General features: G+C 54.9%; 1 protein-coding gene across 1 annotated transcript in view; it reads left to right on the top strand.

Moving 5' to 3' along the window:
* The window catches only part of RAMP1 (receptor activity modifying protein 1), a 48,807-nt gene extending 30,918 nt beyond the window's left edge, over positions 1–17,889 (top strand). The window contains exon 3 of the mRNA XM_047084880.1: positions 17,616–17,889. Within this exon, the coding sequence (XP_046940836.1) occupies positions 17,616–17,871 (256 nt within the window). The 3' untranslated portion in view covers positions 17,872–17,889. The remainder of the gene's footprint in view (positions 1–17,615) is intronic.
* The last annotated feature ends 302 nt before the right edge of the window (positions 17,890–18,191 follow it).

Raw genomic sequence — 18,191 nt, 5'->3', positions numbered from 1 at the left:
TAGTCAGACTGTTCGCTACCTTCCGGTGCCGTCTTTTAAAATTTTTTTTTTAATGTTTATTTATTTTTGAGACAGAGACAGAGTGCAAGCGGGGGAGGGGCAGAGAGAGAGGGAGACACAGAATCCGAAGCAGGCTCCAGGCTCCGAGCTGTCAGCACAGGGCCCGATGTGGGGCTCAAATTCGCGAACCGCGAGATCGTGACCTGAGCCGAAGTCGGACACTTAACCGACAGAGGCACCCAGGCGCCCCAGCTCACTTCTTTTTTAACGTTTATTTATTTATTTTGAGAGAGAGGGAGAGAGCTGGGGGAGGTGCAGAGAGAGAGAAGGAGAGAGAATCCCAAGCAGGCTCCACAGTGTCAGCACGGAGCCCAATGAAGGGCTCGAACTCACAGACGGTGAGATCATGACCTGAGCTGAAACCAAGAGTCAGACACTTAACCGACTGAGCCACCCAGGGGCCCCAAGAAAGCCCACTTTTTTTCTGTCCATTATTATAGGTCTTTAGAAAACAGACTGTGTCTTGCATTGAAATGTCTTTTAAAAATGTTTTGGCTTTCACTTTTATCATTTGCTTTCCCCTCTTTTTACCTTTTCAGAAAAATATTTGCTTCTTTCGCGAGGTAGAATTTAGATGCTGACGACATCATTTTTTCTCACCCCCCCCCCCTTTTTTTTAACATAATAAAGGCATTTAAGACCATGTTGTTTCTCCCTCGGGACCTTCTTCACCACTTTCTGCAGGTTTTGAGATGTCTGTTTTCTCGTTGTATTTTCTTACCACACAGTTATTGTCTTTCTTGACTTTCTCCTTCAGACAGTTTTTTCTTTAGGCAGGTATATTTTAATTCTCAAATGTTGCATTTCCATTTGGTTCTTAAGCTCTTCTTCTCTTGATAGAGTGATGGCACACAGAGTGAATAGTTTCTACTTTGTGTTTGTGTTGAGATTTTCTTTCAGATCTCTCACACTAAGACCTTCTGTAAACACATCACCAAAACTTGAAAATGAAAACGTTCTGTTCTTTCTATTTCATCCCCCCCGAAGCAGTGATTAACGCGGCACTGTCGTGCTATGCGGCTTCTTTACAGGTTTCTGAACTTTAAAAAAATTTAATGTTTGTTTTTGAGAGACAGACAGAGCGTGAGTGGGGGAGGGGCAAAGAGAGAGAGGGAGACACAGAATCCAAAGCAGGCTCCAAGCTCCGAGCTATCAGCACAGATCCCGACAGGGGGCTCGAACTCGTGAACCTTGAGATCACCACCTGAGCTGAAGTCAGACACTCAACCAACTGAGCCACCCAGGTGCCCCTCTGAACTTTTTTTTATGTTTACTTATTTATTTTGGGCGGGGGTGGAAGGGGCAGAGAGAGAGAGGGAGAGAGAGAATCCCAAGCAGGCTCCATGTTGACAGTGCAGAGCGCATCTCGGGGCTTGAACTCACGAACCGCGAGATCATGACCTGAGCGGAGCTCAAGAGTGGGATGCTTAACCGACTGAGCCACCCAGGTGCCCCTGAACTTTTTGCATATGATAATGCAGTAGTGGATTCTTCAGTCCTAACCTTGTCGGCATTGTTTCCATTTCGCTTTTCTGGAAGGCTTTTATGCGTATCTTTTGCTCTGCTCTCATAGCATTTAGACTCCACGTTATCCTGCTGCTGGCATCGACCGTGAAACACCGTTACAGCTCTAGGCACATGTGATAGTTTTTGCTCTACGTTGTCCTTTGCCTCGTGTTAGCACAGAAGCACTGGTCTGTCAGCTCCTCGAACTTTGTCGTTCTGTGTGACTTACATCTCTTGCCAACAGCTTACTGCTGGACGTTACATTTTCATATAACATAGAGTTGTATATGTTATATAAACTCTATAGAGTTTCATATAACAGAGCGACGAGCCTTGTACCAGAGAAAAAACGACATCGTATTTGTCCTTTCTGTTCGATCTTCAGGCACGCCGTTTTTTGTCTTGATTTTTTACATTTCCACCCTGATTTCTTTTTCCTTCGTATGGTTAGAACATAATGTCTTTTCTTTTCTCTTTCAAGTGAGGTTGACGACTGGAAAACTCTTTTGCACTCAACCAGCCATGAAATGAAACGCACATCCTCTGATTCCGTGTCGCTTTTCTTACCGTGTCAGACCACGTGCTTTGGCCTCCCCTTGGTGAAGGGACCAGAATCCCTGGGTTTTGGGCCTCCTCAAATTTCGCTTTGTGTCTGTCTCTCTCTCTCTCTCTCTCTCTTCTTTGATTTGAACTAATGTTCTAAGACCTGGTTTTTCGGGGCACCTGGGTGGCTCAGTTGGTTAGGCACCTGACTTCTGCTCAGGTCATGATCTCGCGGTTCATGAGTTCGAGCCCTGCATCAGGCTGTCTGCTGTCAGTGCAGAGCCCATTGGATCCTCTGTCCCCAGCTGTCTTCACCTCCCCTGCTTATGCTTATGCCCTCTCTCTCTCTCTCCCGCCCTCTCTCTCTCTCCCTTAAAAATAAACATTTAAAAAAATAATAAAATAAAACCTGCTTTTTCCTTCCTGTCCTCTATTTTGCTTTTATTTTTTACACTGCGTTGTTCTGACTTTTGTCAGTAATAACGCTGGTCTGAGAGGTCTCGGTTACTCACGTCTGCAAATAGCCTGTTAATTCAAACACGTCTTACTATTTTTAACCCCTCGTTCCCTTTCACGTGTGTCTTTTAAATTCAGGCGACTATGTGAAGCAAATCCTAGAAATAAAGCCTTATGAGTAATCCATTCCCGGGAGTGAAACATTTCTACGGAGCTCTCTTTCTACACGAGTGACAGCTTGGCGGGGGGATAGATCTGTGATGAGCAGCCTTGTTTTCTGAAGCTCGCGTAGCTTTTGTTCCGTCGTCTCTGGGTTTTTATTATGTGGTCAGAGAAGGCAGAGGGATTTTTACTGATTTGTTAAGGGTGGCCTCTTCCTTCCAGAGTGCCTGCTTGCAGGTGGCTGGACCCAGGGACCGGGAGGGGGCAGGGAGGGCGTGGGGCGGGCAGGATGTGGACCCACGGCCCCTGGAGTTAGGGACTGCCCTCGGGGAGGCTCTGGGAAGCTTTCCAGACATACCCTCAGACCCCAGGCAGCCAAGACCCCCAGGGGCACAGGCTGACGGGCAGTTTCTTTGGGTGCAGGCCGGGGGAATGTCAAAGACCCCCTCCAGAAAGCCAGGTGGGGTGCAGGTCCTGTGACATTTATTTCTCTGTGTTCCCGTCCTCCTGGGGTTCTGGGCTGCTCCACGGTCCGAGCATGTCTCCCAGGGTGATTTTGAATCACAGAGAAGCACCTGTGTGGACGGCCCTGCCCTGCCCCCTACAGTGGGTGTTGCCCTGAGCTGCGACCTCCGACCTCCGTAGGATGGGGGCAGCAGGGGTGCGGATGGCGGAGCCTCCTAGACGAGGCAGCAAGTGGGTAGGGCGTGTGGGTGGGGGTGAGCCTGCTGCAGGGACCCCTGTGGGGAGGGCAGAGCAGGGTCCCTGGGGAGTCCAGTGGCATCAGGGGGACAGGGTCTCTTGGGCAGGACAGGCAGAGAGCAGCGGGACCAGGGTGGGCTGCACAGAAGAGCCCTTCCCTCCAGTGGCCCGCGTGGCTTCACAGGGATAATGGCCCCAGGGTTTCGTGTCCAAATATAGCGCCCCGGCTGTCCGCCTAATCCTGGGACTCGGACACGCACACACCCACCTCCCAGCAAGGGTGCGAGCGGCAGCCTCACCTTCCTAGACCTGGTGTCTGCACGGGGGTCCCCGGTCTCACCAGGGGCCACAGCTCAGTGACCAGCCACACAGCTCCCTAGTTCTCACACGCCTGCCGGATCTTACAACTACAGATCTCTCTCCGAGCTGCCGGCCCCAGGAGCCCGGTTCCTGCCCCAGCCTGTTCTCCGAGGAGGCCCTCGCCCGCCCCGTGAGCCCTGTCCGTTGGGAGCCTGCCCTGGCACCCCCCGGGGCACTGCGTCTGGTGCCAGAGCCGTCTGCACGCAGAGCCAGGAATGGATTTAGAAACCTCTGCCTGCTCCTGGCTTGAGCAGAGGCACTGGGAGCTGCCGGGCACGGAGCCACAGAACAGGAGCCGAGGAGGGAGGCTGAGGAGGCAGGCCCGGGGGGGGACGGGGTGGCCAGGACACCTCCTCCCCAAAAGGGGCTTCCGGGGGCGAGCAGGGGAGACAGCTCCCTATGTGGAGGAGCCAGGCAGACGTGGGTCAGACCCCCGGGCCACCTCCCTCACTGCCGCCTCGGGTCACCCACGCGGGTCACCTCGGCGGCGCCTGTCTTTAAGGAGAGGATAGGAACGCCGGCTTCTAAAGCTGCTGCTCGGAGCACCACGCCCATGGGATGTATGTCCTAGTCCCTCCTGTCCCGTGCGGAGCAGAGAGCCCAGCCATCAGCAGTGCCGTGTGGAGTGTTGCCCTCGGCTCTGGGGGACGTGTGGGCGTCCACCCACACCTGAGAGGGTCCCCGTTCTGCATGCCCACGGCTCCCTGGATGGCTCCCGTGTGGCCTCCTGAGTTGCAGGGTGCCCATCGCCCAGGGAGACGAGACTGTCCCCGGGGCCCAGCAGCACGTGCTCCCGGCAGGAGCCCACGGCCCCTTGTGCACAGGCTGACCAGCCCGGCCACAGCAGGACAGCTGGAGAGGAAGCGCCCGCCCCCCCGTGCGTCTCTGCAGCCCTGGGTCCCCAGCGCCGCGTCTCCCAACACGGTACCTGCAGCCCCCACGGGTCCGCTCCTAGAGCCGCGGGCGCTTCTCTGCAGGCCGGTGAGTAGCTAGTGCTCAGTGTGCAGACCCAGCAGAGGGAATGTTGGAGCCATACTGCGGCCTGACTGGTGCCAAGCTCAGGAAACGGGGGCTCGGTCGAGAGCTGCCCGGTGTGGGGCGAAGCTCTGTCTGCCGACACGGGTGTCCCCTCAACCGACAGCAGTCGCCTTAACTGGTGACGTCCCCCCTCCGCGGGTCTAGGGGAGCGGGGGGCCCTCGTGTGCGTTGCCTCCCTGGTCTCCAGCTCAGCCCTGGGGCCGTCTTCCCAGATGCAGATGGCACCGCTCAGGGACACCGCGTCTCCTGCCTGAGGACTCACCGCGGCCTGGCGGGTGGCATCCTTCACGGGGCACCTGGCGGGGGTGGAGCCTGAAGGGAGCCGAGCCCCACACCCGCCTGGAGGAAGGGGTGCCCCTCCCCATTCCACACACGGCCCCACGTGGCCCACACACGTTGCTTCCAGGTGGCCTCAACCAGCCTGGATGCAAAGCTGCGGAATCTTCTCTGGGAGTCTCCCGCTGCTCCCCCAAAGTGAGCCTCTGGGTTCCAGGTCCAAGGGTGGGCTGTGGGGCTGGCACGGGGACACAGGGCTCTGCACGTATGGACCGTGGGCCTGTGCTCATGAGACCTTGTGTTTGGGGGCCTTGGGCCCAGCTGCAGACCCCGTGTCCAGGCAGGCATCCCCAGAGGTCCCCAGGGGTCCTCTGTCCCACTCAGGACCGCCCAGGTGGCCCAGGCGGGAAGGGGCAGCGCCCTCCTCTCCCTCCTGGCCCAGATTTGAGGAACCGGGGCTCCGGGTGGGGCCCGGTGAGGGCTGCAGAGTTGCAGGCACATCCGCCTTGGGCACTGAGCCCTGCTGTACGCCCACACGGGGGGCAGGGTTCCACAGGGAACCGAGAGGAGCTGCCCTGCCCTGCTGAGGTCACAGGCCAGCGGGACACACAGAGCGGGCAGCTGCAAGGGGCTAAAGAGGGAGGGGGCGTCACGGGGCCCAGAGGACTCAGCCGGGGCAGGGACCCCAAAAGTGCCAGGCCCGAGTCCTGGGTTTGAGGAAATACAAGTCCGTAGGCAGGGGGCCAGGGACCCCAGACAGAGGGGGTTTCCAGAGGTCCAGGCGGCCGTGGACCTCCCCTGCCAGGCTGCTGTAGAAGCAGAGCCAAAAGAAGCCCGCTCCTCTCTAGAAGGGGAGCCATGAAATGCTCTCCCGCCGGGGAGGTCGTGGAGCAGGTCATTCCTAAGGGGGACTGGAGAAGCAGACAGAAACAAGGTGTGAGACGGGACAGGTCCAGGCTCCCAAGGCTGAGGGTGCAGGACGCAGTGTGGGGGGGGGGGGGGGTGACTTCCAGAGGAAACGCCCTCAGGGCCTTGTCTGCGCAGCAGCTTCCCAGGCCAACGCCCGAGAACTGACGTGAAATGCCCCCAGAAGCCTGTCTTTCGCTTCCCCATCGTGGGGTGTCTCGGGGGAGGGGAGAGCCAGGCTTCAGGCCAGGAGAAGAGAAGCCCAGAGCCCAGCGGGGTGGGAAGGCGGAGCGGTGGCCAGAGGAAGCCACAGAGGGCTGTCCTGTGTCTTGTTTTCCACAGCCCAAGAGCGGTGGGGTCCTTCCAGCCCCCCCCCCCCGAGCCCCGTCTGCTGACGCACGCCCTGGATGGACCGCGGGTATTTCTGGAAAACTGTTGCCTCGTAGCCAGCAGAGAAAACCCCGGCCAGTTTCCATGTGTCCCCCTCTTCCCTGGAACCCTCCCGAGGCTCTTTGTTCTCTGCTCAGTCCTGTTCTTTCTTTCCTGAGAAAATGGCATCTGTCCACCTGGCTCAGCCAGTGCCCGCTGGTCCGGGGGGTTCGGTTTAGCCAGGGAGCTGGCATCAGAGATGTGACGTGGGATTTCCCTCCACCGTTCAGTGGGCTTTCCTGGGCAGCCTGTCGAGGCGTTTGCGTGCTGTGTGGACCGGAGCGTTGCTGCAAACCTCACAGCGTGGGCCCGCGGCGTGCTGTGAGTCTCGGGCAGTGATGGCACTGCCGGTCCCCTGTGCCCCCTAGGGTAATGCATTTGCCAACATGGGCGGGGTCCCTGTTCTACTAAGCAGTTACACTGTCGTAGGAGCCTCGGAAAAATTCATCTCAAGGTACGCATTTGCGTGCAACGGTAACCACTAACGTCAAAGTCTTCTGTGTCCGAGCACCCTGGCGGGTCAGCCCTGGGCCAGCAGGGAGGCACGACTTCTAGCGCTTGGCCTCGTTGGTCTGGCCTGGTTCGCTCGGATCTGTCTGAGCTAACTGGCCGAGGGAGGGCTCGATGGTCTAGCATCCACCTTCCCGCCTCCGGCTGCAAACCCCAGGCGTGCAGAGTGAGTTCCAGGGGCTCCGTTGACTCAGCAACCCCCCACCACCCCCACCCCCAGCCCAGCACACGTTCCCAGGCCGGTGCCAGTGAAATGTTTTAAATCAGTGACCAAGACGTCCTTCTGCGTCCCCGCAGCGGCAAGAAAAACAAAAGATGCCCCGTCCTGTGTTTCCTCCAGGCCGGAAGGCCGGCCTCCCAGCCGGCTCGTGCGTGGGTCTGCGGGAAAAGTACAGCACGAGGACTTGCTTAGCCACCGCCAAGGCCGCTGGCCCCTCCTGTCCGTGGTCGGAGGCCCCTTGTAGAGACGAGCTGGCCTGGCATCCTCACTCCACGCCTGGCGCAGCCTAGGGCAGGCCGGGTCACCGCGTGGCTTTCTGTCACCAGAGGAAGTGGCCCCAGCCCCTCCCTGCTTCGGAAAGGCTCCACGTGACTTCGAAGTCTTGGGTAGGGGCCCCCACACGAAAGGCGAAAGGCGGAAACCACAAGGGAGAAGACAGGCCTGACCAGCTAAGAATGAAGGAAAGGATTCCTGCCTGTGATGAAAACGCCCCTAGGGTTCCAATCATATGATTCGTGCCCTCGGTTTGGGGAGGTTTTTATCACCTTGAGAAAAGAACCTGTTTGTCAAGGTTTACAAGGTGGTTTCTTTTTCATCAGAAACGAATGTTGAGTCTTATCAAATGCCTTCTCAGCTTGTATTGGAACGGCCGCATGTCCCTTTCCTTGGACACGTTGAAGTGTGATTTTATGCTAAGTTTGAAGCATTCCCGAAATGAACGTGGCCTTAAGGTGCTCTGTAGGACTGGCTTAAATCTGCAAACATCCTCTGTCGTACTTTTGTGTCATTGATAAGTGAACGTAGAGGACGTCTGTGGCTCCGGGGCACGTGGGCAGGCCATGTTAAGAGGACTGAACCCTGTAAAAGAACGGGGGAGCTCAGCGTCCGCCTCTGTGATCTCGAGAATTTGAAAGAATTACCTGAGTCCAGCACCTTTTGTGGAAGTAATTCTCTAATAACATTTTTCATTCTTCTCAGATTTTTTATCTTTTAAGTCTCTGTTTGGTCATTTGTAGTTTCCCAAAAAGCATGCCAACTCAAGGATTTCCCAAACTGTAACGTACATTTTTTTGTATGTTACTCTCCTATACTTTGGGTAATCTCCTTCCGGTGGTTTTGTATATTGATGTTTTCCCTCTTTTTTTTTTTTCAGACTATATTATCCAGAGATATGTCTGGTTTCATTGTTTTCTAAAGAATCAGCTATTGAACTTACGTATTCGTTTTACTTCTTAAAATATTACTAAATATTACTTTTTAACAATTATGAGTGCATTTGAATTATTTGCCCTTTGGAAAGTTTTATTTTGTTGTTCTTTTAAAAAATGTCTTGGGGCGCCTGGGTGGCTCAGTCGGTTCAGCGTCCCACTTCGGCTCAGGTCATGATGTCACGGTTTGTGGGTTCGAGCCCCGCGTCAGGCTCTGTGCTGACAGCTCGGAGCCTGGAGCTTGCTTCAGATTCTGTGTCTCCCTCTGTCTCTCCTTCTCCCCTGTTCGTGCTCTCTCTCCCTCTCTCTCAAAAATAAATAAATGTTAGGGGCGCCTGGGTGGCTCAGTCGGTTAAGCATCCGACTTCGGCTCAGGTCATGATCTCACAGTCTGTGGGTTTGAGCCCCGCATCAGGCTCTGTGCTGACAGCTCAGAGCCTGGAGCCTGCTTCTGATTCTGTGTCTCCCTCTCTCTCTGCCCCTCCCCTGCTCATGCTCTGTCTCTCTCTGTCGCAAAAATAAATAAAAACATTAAAAAAAAAATTTAAAAAAATAAATAAATAAATGTTAAAAAAATAATAATAATAATAATAAAATTAAATTTTAAAATGCCTTGATTTGGAGACTTCACGTATTTTTATATCATTTTGTGTAGTAATAAGATAGTTTACAACAGTGGATTTTTCTCATAATTCAGTTTTGCCTCCATCCCCTTAATTTTTACACGTAGCACACCATTGTTTTCTTAATAGTGTCTGATCTAATTAAGTTCTTGTTTGACTTCAAAGTTATATGCATGCCCTTTCATTTCTAGAGACTTTTGGGTTTTTTTTAATTTATCCTTTTCTTACTAATTTCTAGTTTTTAATATTGTAGTCAAAGAATACTGACTTAGAGTTTCCACTTTGGGAATTTGTTGTTTTTCTTTGCTGCCTAAATAGAGTCTGTGGACTTGAAAAGCTTGTTGACCGTAGACTAGAAACTTCACATGCAGTCCCTGAGTCAGGCTTCTTCACTTGGTACTGGTTTTAATTTGCTTAGCCCCGAAAGGGGTGTTAAGGTCCCTAGCGTAGGGGTGCCTGGGTGGCTCAGTCGATTGAGCAACCGACTTCAGCTCAGGTCATGAACTCACGGCCTGTGAGTTCGAGCCCCACGTTGGGCTCTGTGCTGACAGCCCGGAGCCTGGAGCCCGCTTCGGATTCTGTGTCTCCTTCTGTCTCTGCCCCTCCCCGACTCGTGCTCTGTCTCTCTGTCTCTCTCTCAAAAACTCTGTCTCTCTCTCAAAACCTAGGGGTGCCTGGGTGGCTCAGTTGGTTAAGCGTCCAACTTCGGCTCAGGTCACGATGTCACAGTTCGTGAGTTCGAGCCCCGTGTCGGGCTCTGTGCTGACAGCTCGGAGCCCGGACCCTGCTTTGGATTCTGAGTCTCCCTCTCTCTCTCCCTGCCCCTCCCATGCTCATGCTCCGTCTCTGTCTCAGAAATAAATAAACATTAAAAAAATATTAAAAAAAAAGTCCCCAACGTGAAGGCGTGGTTGACTCCGGCTTGTGCCGCCGGCACCTGTAAGTGATCTGTACACCGCGGGGCTCTCATACCGCTGTCTCCGTGTGAATGGGCTGTGCCGTGGGCACCCCTCCTGCTGGCCTCCTGTTCCATACCCTCTCTTCCTTCAGCTTTGGCTCCCCTTTGCCCCTGAGGTGACTCTGTCAACAGGGTAAGAGGGATTTGGTCTTCTTCTTACACTGTCCCCGTCCCCCCATGGTGCTGGCAGGCTAGTTGTTGAGACCAAGAGCGAGTGAATCATCACGTGAATTAAAGTACAAGGACAGGGGCGCCTGGGTGGCGCAGTCGGTTAAGCGTCCGACTTCAGCCATGTCACGATCTCGCGGTCCGCGAGTTCGAGCCCCGCGTCGGGCTCTGGGCTGATGGCTCAGAGCCTGGAGCCTGTTTCCGATTCTGTGTCTCCCTCTCTCTCTGCCCCTCCCCCGTTCATGCTCTGTCTCTCTCTGTCCCAAAAATAAAAATAAACGTTGAAAAAAAAAATTTTTTAAGTACAAGGACAAAGTAAGACATCTATGAAGGAAACCCCACTTTCCCAGGAAGCCGAGTGAGGTTGAAGCATCAAAAAAAGGCCTTTTTGAGGAAGTGACATTCGAAGGAGGAGCAGAGTTGGCCTGGTGAAGATGGGGTTAAGAGCCTTCCGCGGAGAAGGAGCAGCATGTGCAAAGATCCTGAGGCAGAAGCACCAGCCAGTGTAGCTGGCCTGTGGCCGGTGAGAAGGAGAGGACATGGCCGAGGGTGGGGGCTACGTGAAGGCTTTTGAATTCAGCACGAGGAAGGTGCAAAGATGCGGGTAGTGGGCTGGACGTCAGGAGGAGGGCAGGGGTGAGACAGCCAATCATGGACTGAGCGCAGGGGTGCAGAGGAGAGGAGAAGAGGGAGGGATTTGATGGCCGCCCCTGACCAAGCGGGGTGGAGTAGAAGAGAAGGGGTGCAGGGAGGCCAAGGCCTCTGGCCCGAATTGTGAAGGAAGGTGGACGCTATTATTAGCAAGGTGGGTCACAATAACCCACCGAGACAAGTCACTGCTGCCTATTCCTGGACACAGTGACAGGGCCACAGGAGGGCAGGGACACCCCTGGAGGAGGTGGGGAGAAGTCCATGACAACTCAGGGGCTGGGCAAGGGCTCCCAGGGGCCGGGAGCTGGAGCTGGGGGCACGGGCAACCTGGAAGCCAGGTGTGGTGACAGCTGGATGTGGACGGGACCCAGCTTCCGATGGGGGTGGGAGGGTCACAGCAAGGGGTCTGCGGAGTGTGGACGCCCCTCCCTCCGACCAGGGAGGTGGGGAGGACCGGGGAGCCTCTCTGGGCGGGCGAGGTCGCTCCAGGCGATGGAGGGGAAGCCTCAGGAGCCCGGATGGGGGGTCCTGGGGGATGTGGCTGCACGGGAGGAGCTGACAGGCGGGAGAAGCGTCCCCAGGGGAGGAGACCACAGAGAGGAGGTCCCCAGGAGGGGCGCCATCTAGTGGCCTCGCCCTTCCTGCAGGGGGCCTGCTGGAACTGGAGGGGCCTGGAGGTGGCTGGTGGGGCGGGGTTAGGCACCCAGGGCTGCGAGCCTGAGGGGGGAGGTGCAGAGAGCGGGGAGGCTTTTAGAAGCCGGTTCTTTCCTGGCAGTCCCGTTGTTGGCTGTTTTCCATGATTAGAAATTCGCCGTGAACGTCTTCTTACACTCCTTTTGTCTACATTTTATGTTATTAATTTCAGAAAATTCCCAGGAAAGAAATACTGGGCCAAAGGGCATCCACACTTGTGAGTTTATTGGCGCATATCGCTGAATCGCTTTTCGGGAAAATGTTTACCGATTTGTCTTCTGTTAGCAGTGACACAAGGACCTGCGTCATCTCACGGTACCTTCCCCAGCGCCAAGCGTTATTTTAAAATTTGGACATTCAGGGGCGCCTGGGTGGCGCAGTCAGTTAAGCGTCCGACTTCAGCCAGGTCACGATCTCGCAGTCCGTGAGTTCGAGCCCCGCGTCGGGCTCTGGGCTGATGGCTCAGAGCCTGGAGCCTGCTTCCGATTCTGTGTCTCCCTCTCTCTCTGCCCCTCCCCCATTCAGGCTGTGTCTCTCTCTGTCTCAAAAATAAATAAACGTTAAAAAAAAAATTTAAATTTGGACATTCACTTCTTTGTTTTTCTTTCTTTTTTTTATTTTTTTTAATGTTTATTTATTTTTGAGAGAGAGAGACAGAGCGTGAGCAGGGGAGGAGCAGAGAGAGAGGGAGAGACAGAATCCGAAGCAGGCTCTAGGCTCTGAGACGCGGGCTTGAATTCACAGACCACGAGATCATGACCCGAGCCGAAGTTGGACGCTAAACCGACTAAGGCACCCAGGCGCCCCTCTTTGTTTTTCTTAAGAGCGGGGTTGAACTTTTTCTGGGCTGTGTATTAGTCATTTGTATTTCCAGAAGGGCTGTTTAGCCAAAAGCGTCATGGGTACGGCTCTGGGTCTCACACCCACCTGCCCGCCTCGCCAGCCATCCGAGAGCCTCCCCGCCGTGTCATCAAGCATTTTGACAGGCCCGTTGGGCCAGCGTGGGGCAGTCACATTCACCCCCAGCTGCTGTTCCCCACGGCAGGTGCATGGGGCTGCGGGAACCCACGGTGGGGGGGGAGGGGCGCGTGGTCCCGGGTGGATGGGTGAAGCTATTGATGCGGATAAAGTGAACCTAAGTCCAAAAGTGGTTCCTCCTCGGATTTCGGAGGCTTAGACTCAGGTGGCCTGGTCTGCTTTTGTTCAGGTTTGTAGAACGAGAAGTGACTACTTTATAAGCCGCACGCCAGTTGTTCAGAAGGAAGGGATGACGTAACATCCACTTATTGAGCACCTGCTGTATGTGGGGTCCTTGACCTCATTTCACTTGATCTGCCCGGTAACCCTGCCAAGTGGTGTCTTCATTTGCATATAAGGAGGCCAGGGCTCGCCCGGATAGGGGGAAGGCGATCCCAGGATTACTCGGGATAGGCGGCGGGGCTGGGATTTGAATACAGGTCTTGGGGCGCCAGGGCCCCAGCTCAGACACTCCGCATCAGGACCAGTCAGGGCTACCTGGGGGACACCAGCGACCACAGTGTCCCCAGAGCAGACACCTTGCCTGGGGCAGGAGTGGGCATCAGCCTTCTTGCCAGCAAGGAAACAATCATAAGTCTTGGTGCCGGGAGCCTTGACTTGGGACCCAGACATATTGGAAACTCCCACCATCGTGTTCAGGAACATTCCAAGCAAAGTTTGCTTAAAGGCCCAGAATAGAAAGTCCTTGCCACACACACACACACACGCACACACACACACAGGATAACTGTTTGGTTATGTGAGGACTGAAAATAGAGGGTTAAGGCGAGAATATTTTTCATGATTATTTTGGGCCCTTCAGTCAGTACTGTGTTCTTCTGAAGAGAAGAATGTCTACACTCTGAGGGGAATTCTCTTATCACCCCCTTGCTGACAGGGCTCCAAATATTTATTGAAAGTTTCAGCTGTCACTTCTGTATAAATAAACAGGATGTGGACGGCTGACTGCATGTTGGAGATATTTTTAGACGGCGGTGGCTTTGCAAACTGGAAGATAACATTTCAAGGAGAAAGTGCCTGATCCCAGAATAGCCCACCCTGGGCGCTCAGCCTCCGCGTGGCCTCCGCGTGGGGTCTGTAGGGTCTCATCTCCTGGGTCAGGGGCTCCTCCCTCTCCTGGCTGGCCGGCCCAGGGGTGGCAATACCTCTTCCTGGGGGTGTCCCCGCTCCACCCCCAGGCACAGAGGAGGGGGGGCAACGTTTAGGACGGCGTGTCTGTCCTGCCGAACCCCCGAAACTACTGGGGGGCTTGGTGGGTCTGAGGCAGGGGAGAAGACAGGTCGTCCAAACCAGTGCTTGTGACGCGTGTCCCCGTAGCTGATCGACACCCAGCTCAGAAGGCTGGACTTTGGGCTTTCACAACACCTGCCACATTCAGCACTTACCGTGGGCCAGGCACCTGATACGTGCTGATTCATTTCTTCTCACCGTGAGACCCAGCCTGTCGTGATTTCCTGTGGCTCTCTCCACTTCTGTTTTGACTTGAAACACGAGTCCTTGTTCTCTTGGGAAGACCGCACACCCTGTCGGGCACGGGTCCCACACACGCCAGCTGCTGCCGCCTCGGCCCGCTGTGTCCGTCCTGGGGCCCCACGCTCCCAGCCCCCCCACGCGGACCGAGGAGGGCCCGCGGTCCCAGTGCACTCGGGGCAGTGACTCAGCGATTTGGAGACCACATAACAGGCCCTGCGGCGGAGGGGCGCTTGGCTGCTGGACACACCCCAGCCTTTCCCAGCGTCGATTGGATTTCTAGCTCAAAAGTCAGAAAGTTCCAGAAAAGGATCTTTAAACATCTTCATTTTGACTGTATCCATTTACTGCATCTGTTATACTCCTCTGAATGAAAAACTAACATTTCCGGGGTGCCTGGGGGGCTCCGTCAGTGGAGCGTCTGACTTCGGCTCAGGTCATGATCTCGCAGTCCGTGAGTTCGAGCCCCACATCAGGCTCTGTGCTGACAGCTCGGAGCCTGGAGCCCGCTTCGGATTCTGTGGCTTCCTCTCTCTGCCCCTTCCCTGCTCTCTCTCGCTCTCTCTCTCTCTCTCTCTCTCTCTCTCAAGTATAAATAAACATTAAAAAATTAAAAAAAAAAAGAAAAACTAACATTTCTTAAAGCACAGATCTCCTGGCAATGAATTCTCTCTCAGCTTCTTTTTGTTTCTGAGAAAGTCTTTATTGGCAACTTCATGTGTGAAAGCTACTTTTGCTGGGTATGGGACTCTGGACAGACGGGGCTGTGTTCCCCACCGTTAGCCACCCCATTGTCCCTGGCCTGCACAGTCTCTTGTAAAATGTCTGCTGAGACCCTGCCATTGCTTCGTTGTAAGTGTCTTTTTTTCTCTGACAGACTCTAGGATTTTTTTTTCTTGGACGTTTTTTTCTTTATCTTTGGTTTTCAGATGGTTTTCTTTATCTTTGGTTTTCCGATGGGTCTGTGTGGTTCTTTATTTGCTGTTTTGTTTTTTGCCCTGTTTGAGGTTCTCTGACCTTCTTGGATTTGCAGACCGTTATCTCCCTATTCTGGGAAACTTTTCAGCCATTATCTCTTCAAATACTTTTTCCGCCCCATTTCCTCTCCTCCTCCTGGAGACTCAGATTACAAGTTGGACTTGATATAACGTTGATAGTGTTTTTAACTCGCCACAGGGATGCTCTGTTTTTTCTTTCTGTGTTTCGGTTTGGGGAATTCCTACTGACCTGCCTTCAGGCTCACTCACTCATTCCTCAGATGCCGGACCTGCTGATGAGCCCATCAAGGGAATTCTCTCTGATACCGGGTTCATTCTATTTCTAGAATTTCTCTCCAGCTTTCTTACAGCTTCACGTCTCTGCTACAAGGCTCTGTGGGTGTAGATGATCTGCTTTCTCACCTAGACCCCTTGTCATGACCGTCTCCTCGAAGTCCCTGCATAACAGTTTCAACATCTAGGTCATCAATGAGTCTGATTCTGTTGATCGTTTTGTCTCTTGGCAACGCGTTGCTTGGGTTTTGTTGCTCCTGAGTGAAAAGTTCGTAACTTCGTATCTGAATACGGAACATTCGTGGAGAGAACATCAGAGACGGAGGCGACTAGTGTTCATCTCTAGCAGTGGTCACCCTCTCCCGCCAGGCTGTTGGTGTGGAGTTGGAGTCCATCCTGTCAGGAACCGAGCTGGGTCTGGGGTTTGTGGCCACCGTGGTCACTTTCAGAGCACCACAGGCCTCCATACCTATAGCAATGGCTGCCACCGCCTTGCGGTCCCAGCAGGGGCTGGTGAATCGTCCTCAGGGCGGTGTCCCACCCTGCACGCCTGAGCCGGTCTCTCTGCACCTGTCCACGGTAGCAGACAGTTGCTGCTTGCGGTTCTATGCTGGGGACAGAGCCTCAGCTCAGGCCACATGCCTTCGGGCCGCTCCCTGTGGTGGCCCAACTCTGCCCTGGGTCCGTGGGATCTTGGCTGGGAGATTCCTGCCCCTCTGTTTGGTATCATGCAGGATCCCAGGCCTGCTCTCCCGAGGGGGAAGAGTCTTTCCCCTTCCTCTGTCAGCCCTAGTGCGTCTCTCCTGTGCCCTGGCACCGACAGGCTGTGCCGTCCCTCCCTCGGCCGCTGAGGGCGTTTGCTCCCCAGGCGGGGAGGGTCTGGGAAAGCGGGAAGGGCTGCGGTCTGTTCCTCGCCATCAGCCACTCTTACTGCAGGGGTCACAGGCTGTGGATTCTTACATGAGAAGTATTCAAGAAACGTGCAGTGTTTGTGCCTGGCCCCAAGGGACAGCCAGTCCCCTGCCTGCCACTAATCTTTCTCACGAGCACCGGCTGGAGCCTCGTGGGAAAAAGTGGGGAGTCACAAAACCACCGGGGTGTCTGGGGCCCCAGGAATTCCAGACTGACCTTCTAGGCTTAGTTGGTCTTTGCAGTCTGTCAGTAGTGGGTTTCTTCTCATCTCTGTTGTTCCCGTGCTCTGCCCCAGGCGGGACGGTCCTTGAAACAAGTTACTTCGTTGGTTTGTGGTCTCTACTCTCTGACGGACTCCAGAAAACATAGGGTTTTGTGGTTTCTTTGGCTTTTGTTGTTGTTGTTGTTGTTGTTTTGGGTTTTTTTGTCTGTTTGTTTGTTTTACAACTTTCTACCTGCTAAGTAGAAGCAGAAGGGACTCATCTTCTGGAAACCACATCTTAATATCCCCCAATTTCAATCTTCACTTATTAAAAAGTAATTTACTTGGGGTGCCTGGGTGGCTCACCTGGTTAAGCATCCGACTCTTGGTTTCAGCTCAGGTCACGATCTCACAGTTTGTGGGATTCAGCCCCACGTCGAGCTCCATGCTAACAGTGCAGAGGCTGCTTGGGATGCTCTCTCTTTCTCTCTTTGTCAAAAAAAGTAATAGATAAAACTTTTTAAACGGTTAAAATAGCAAAAAAAAAAAAAAAACCACAACGAAACAAAAAACAAAACAAAACAAAAAAACCCAAACAAGCAAACATGATTTCTATTTTACCACAATAAAAAAAGGACCAAACAGCCGACTCATGCCTGCCACGTTCCAAGCACCCCTCTGGGCACTGGGACTGCAGAGGTGAACAAAACAGACCAGATCCCTGTCCTCAGCATTTCCACCCAATGAATAAAATTAAGATGTGGCTCTGCACCACGAAAGGTGATGAACGCTCCGGGAGGCTCGAGCGGGAGGGGGGGAGGGGGGTGCTGGGAGACCAGGCCCGGTGGGGAGCCCTGCCTTCCAGGCTGGGTGGCCTGCCTGGGGGAGGGGACAGCGAGGTGCTGGAGAGGCTGCGGATTGGTGCCCTGACGGCTTCTTGAGTCAGGCCGCCGTCGGAACGCGCCTGACTGGCCCCCCTCGTAGGCTGCCCCGGCAGGTGCGTCCCGGTCCCCGGAATCCCAGAAGCGAGGAGGGACGTCCCCGAGCCCCAGCCCGCCTTCCAGGGCGTGGGCGCCTGCAGGACCTCCGGGAGCCCCCACAGGACCTTCCAGGGCCTTCCTCTGCTGGAGCCGGCCGGGCGAGGACCCCCGGGGCTGCTCGGCGCCGGGGGGGATGGGGCGAAGAGCCCCGGCCGGGTCCTGCCCCGGGCCTCTGCCCGCGCGGGGGCTAACGAGCCGCTTTTGCACCCGCAGGAGCTACAAAGTGCTCACTGACTGCACCAGGCACGTGGCGGACCAGCTGGGCTGCTTCTGGCCGAATGCGGCCGTGGACAAGTTCTTTGTGGCCGTCCACCGGCACTACTTCAGGAACTGCCCCGTCTCCGGCCGGGCTGTGCGGGACCCGCCCCGAAGCATCCTCTGCCCCTTCATCGCCGTGCCCATCCTGGTGACCCTGCTTGTGACGGCGCTGGTGGTCTGGAGGAGCAAGCGCCCGGAGGGCGTCGTGTAGGCCTGCAGTCGTGGGGGGGGGGGGGGAGGTGGGGGACGACAGGAGAGAGCTTCGGGCGCCCTGACGGCAGAGTAGGCCCCAGATCCCTTGTTTTGTCCCCCAGGAAGAGCTAACAGGATTTCGGAATGGCCGTGGCGCAGGCGTTAACCTGAAAGCCCCCTGGCTGGAGTTCGAAGCCACCCAGGTGGGGATCCCAGATGCCAGGAGGGAGCGGGACCCTAATTGTCATGATTTCCGGGGACGGTTCCGACCTCTGTCTCCTGACGTTCCAACCTCCCGCCCAACTGGGGATAAGTGGCTTGTGATTCAAAGGATGTCCT

The sequence above is a fragment of the Lynx rufus genome, unplaced genomic scaffold, assembly GCF_022079265.1.
Source record: "Lynx rufus isolate CCGP_SWC_20201006 ecotype Redwood Valley unplaced genomic scaffold, mLynRuf1.p SCAF_2, whole genome shotgun sequence".
In the NCBI taxonomy this organism is placed as follows: domain Eukaryota; kingdom Metazoa; phylum Chordata; class Mammalia; order Carnivora; family Felidae; genus Lynx; species Lynx rufus.
This window is presented reverse-complemented; position numbering and strand designations above follow the sequence as displayed.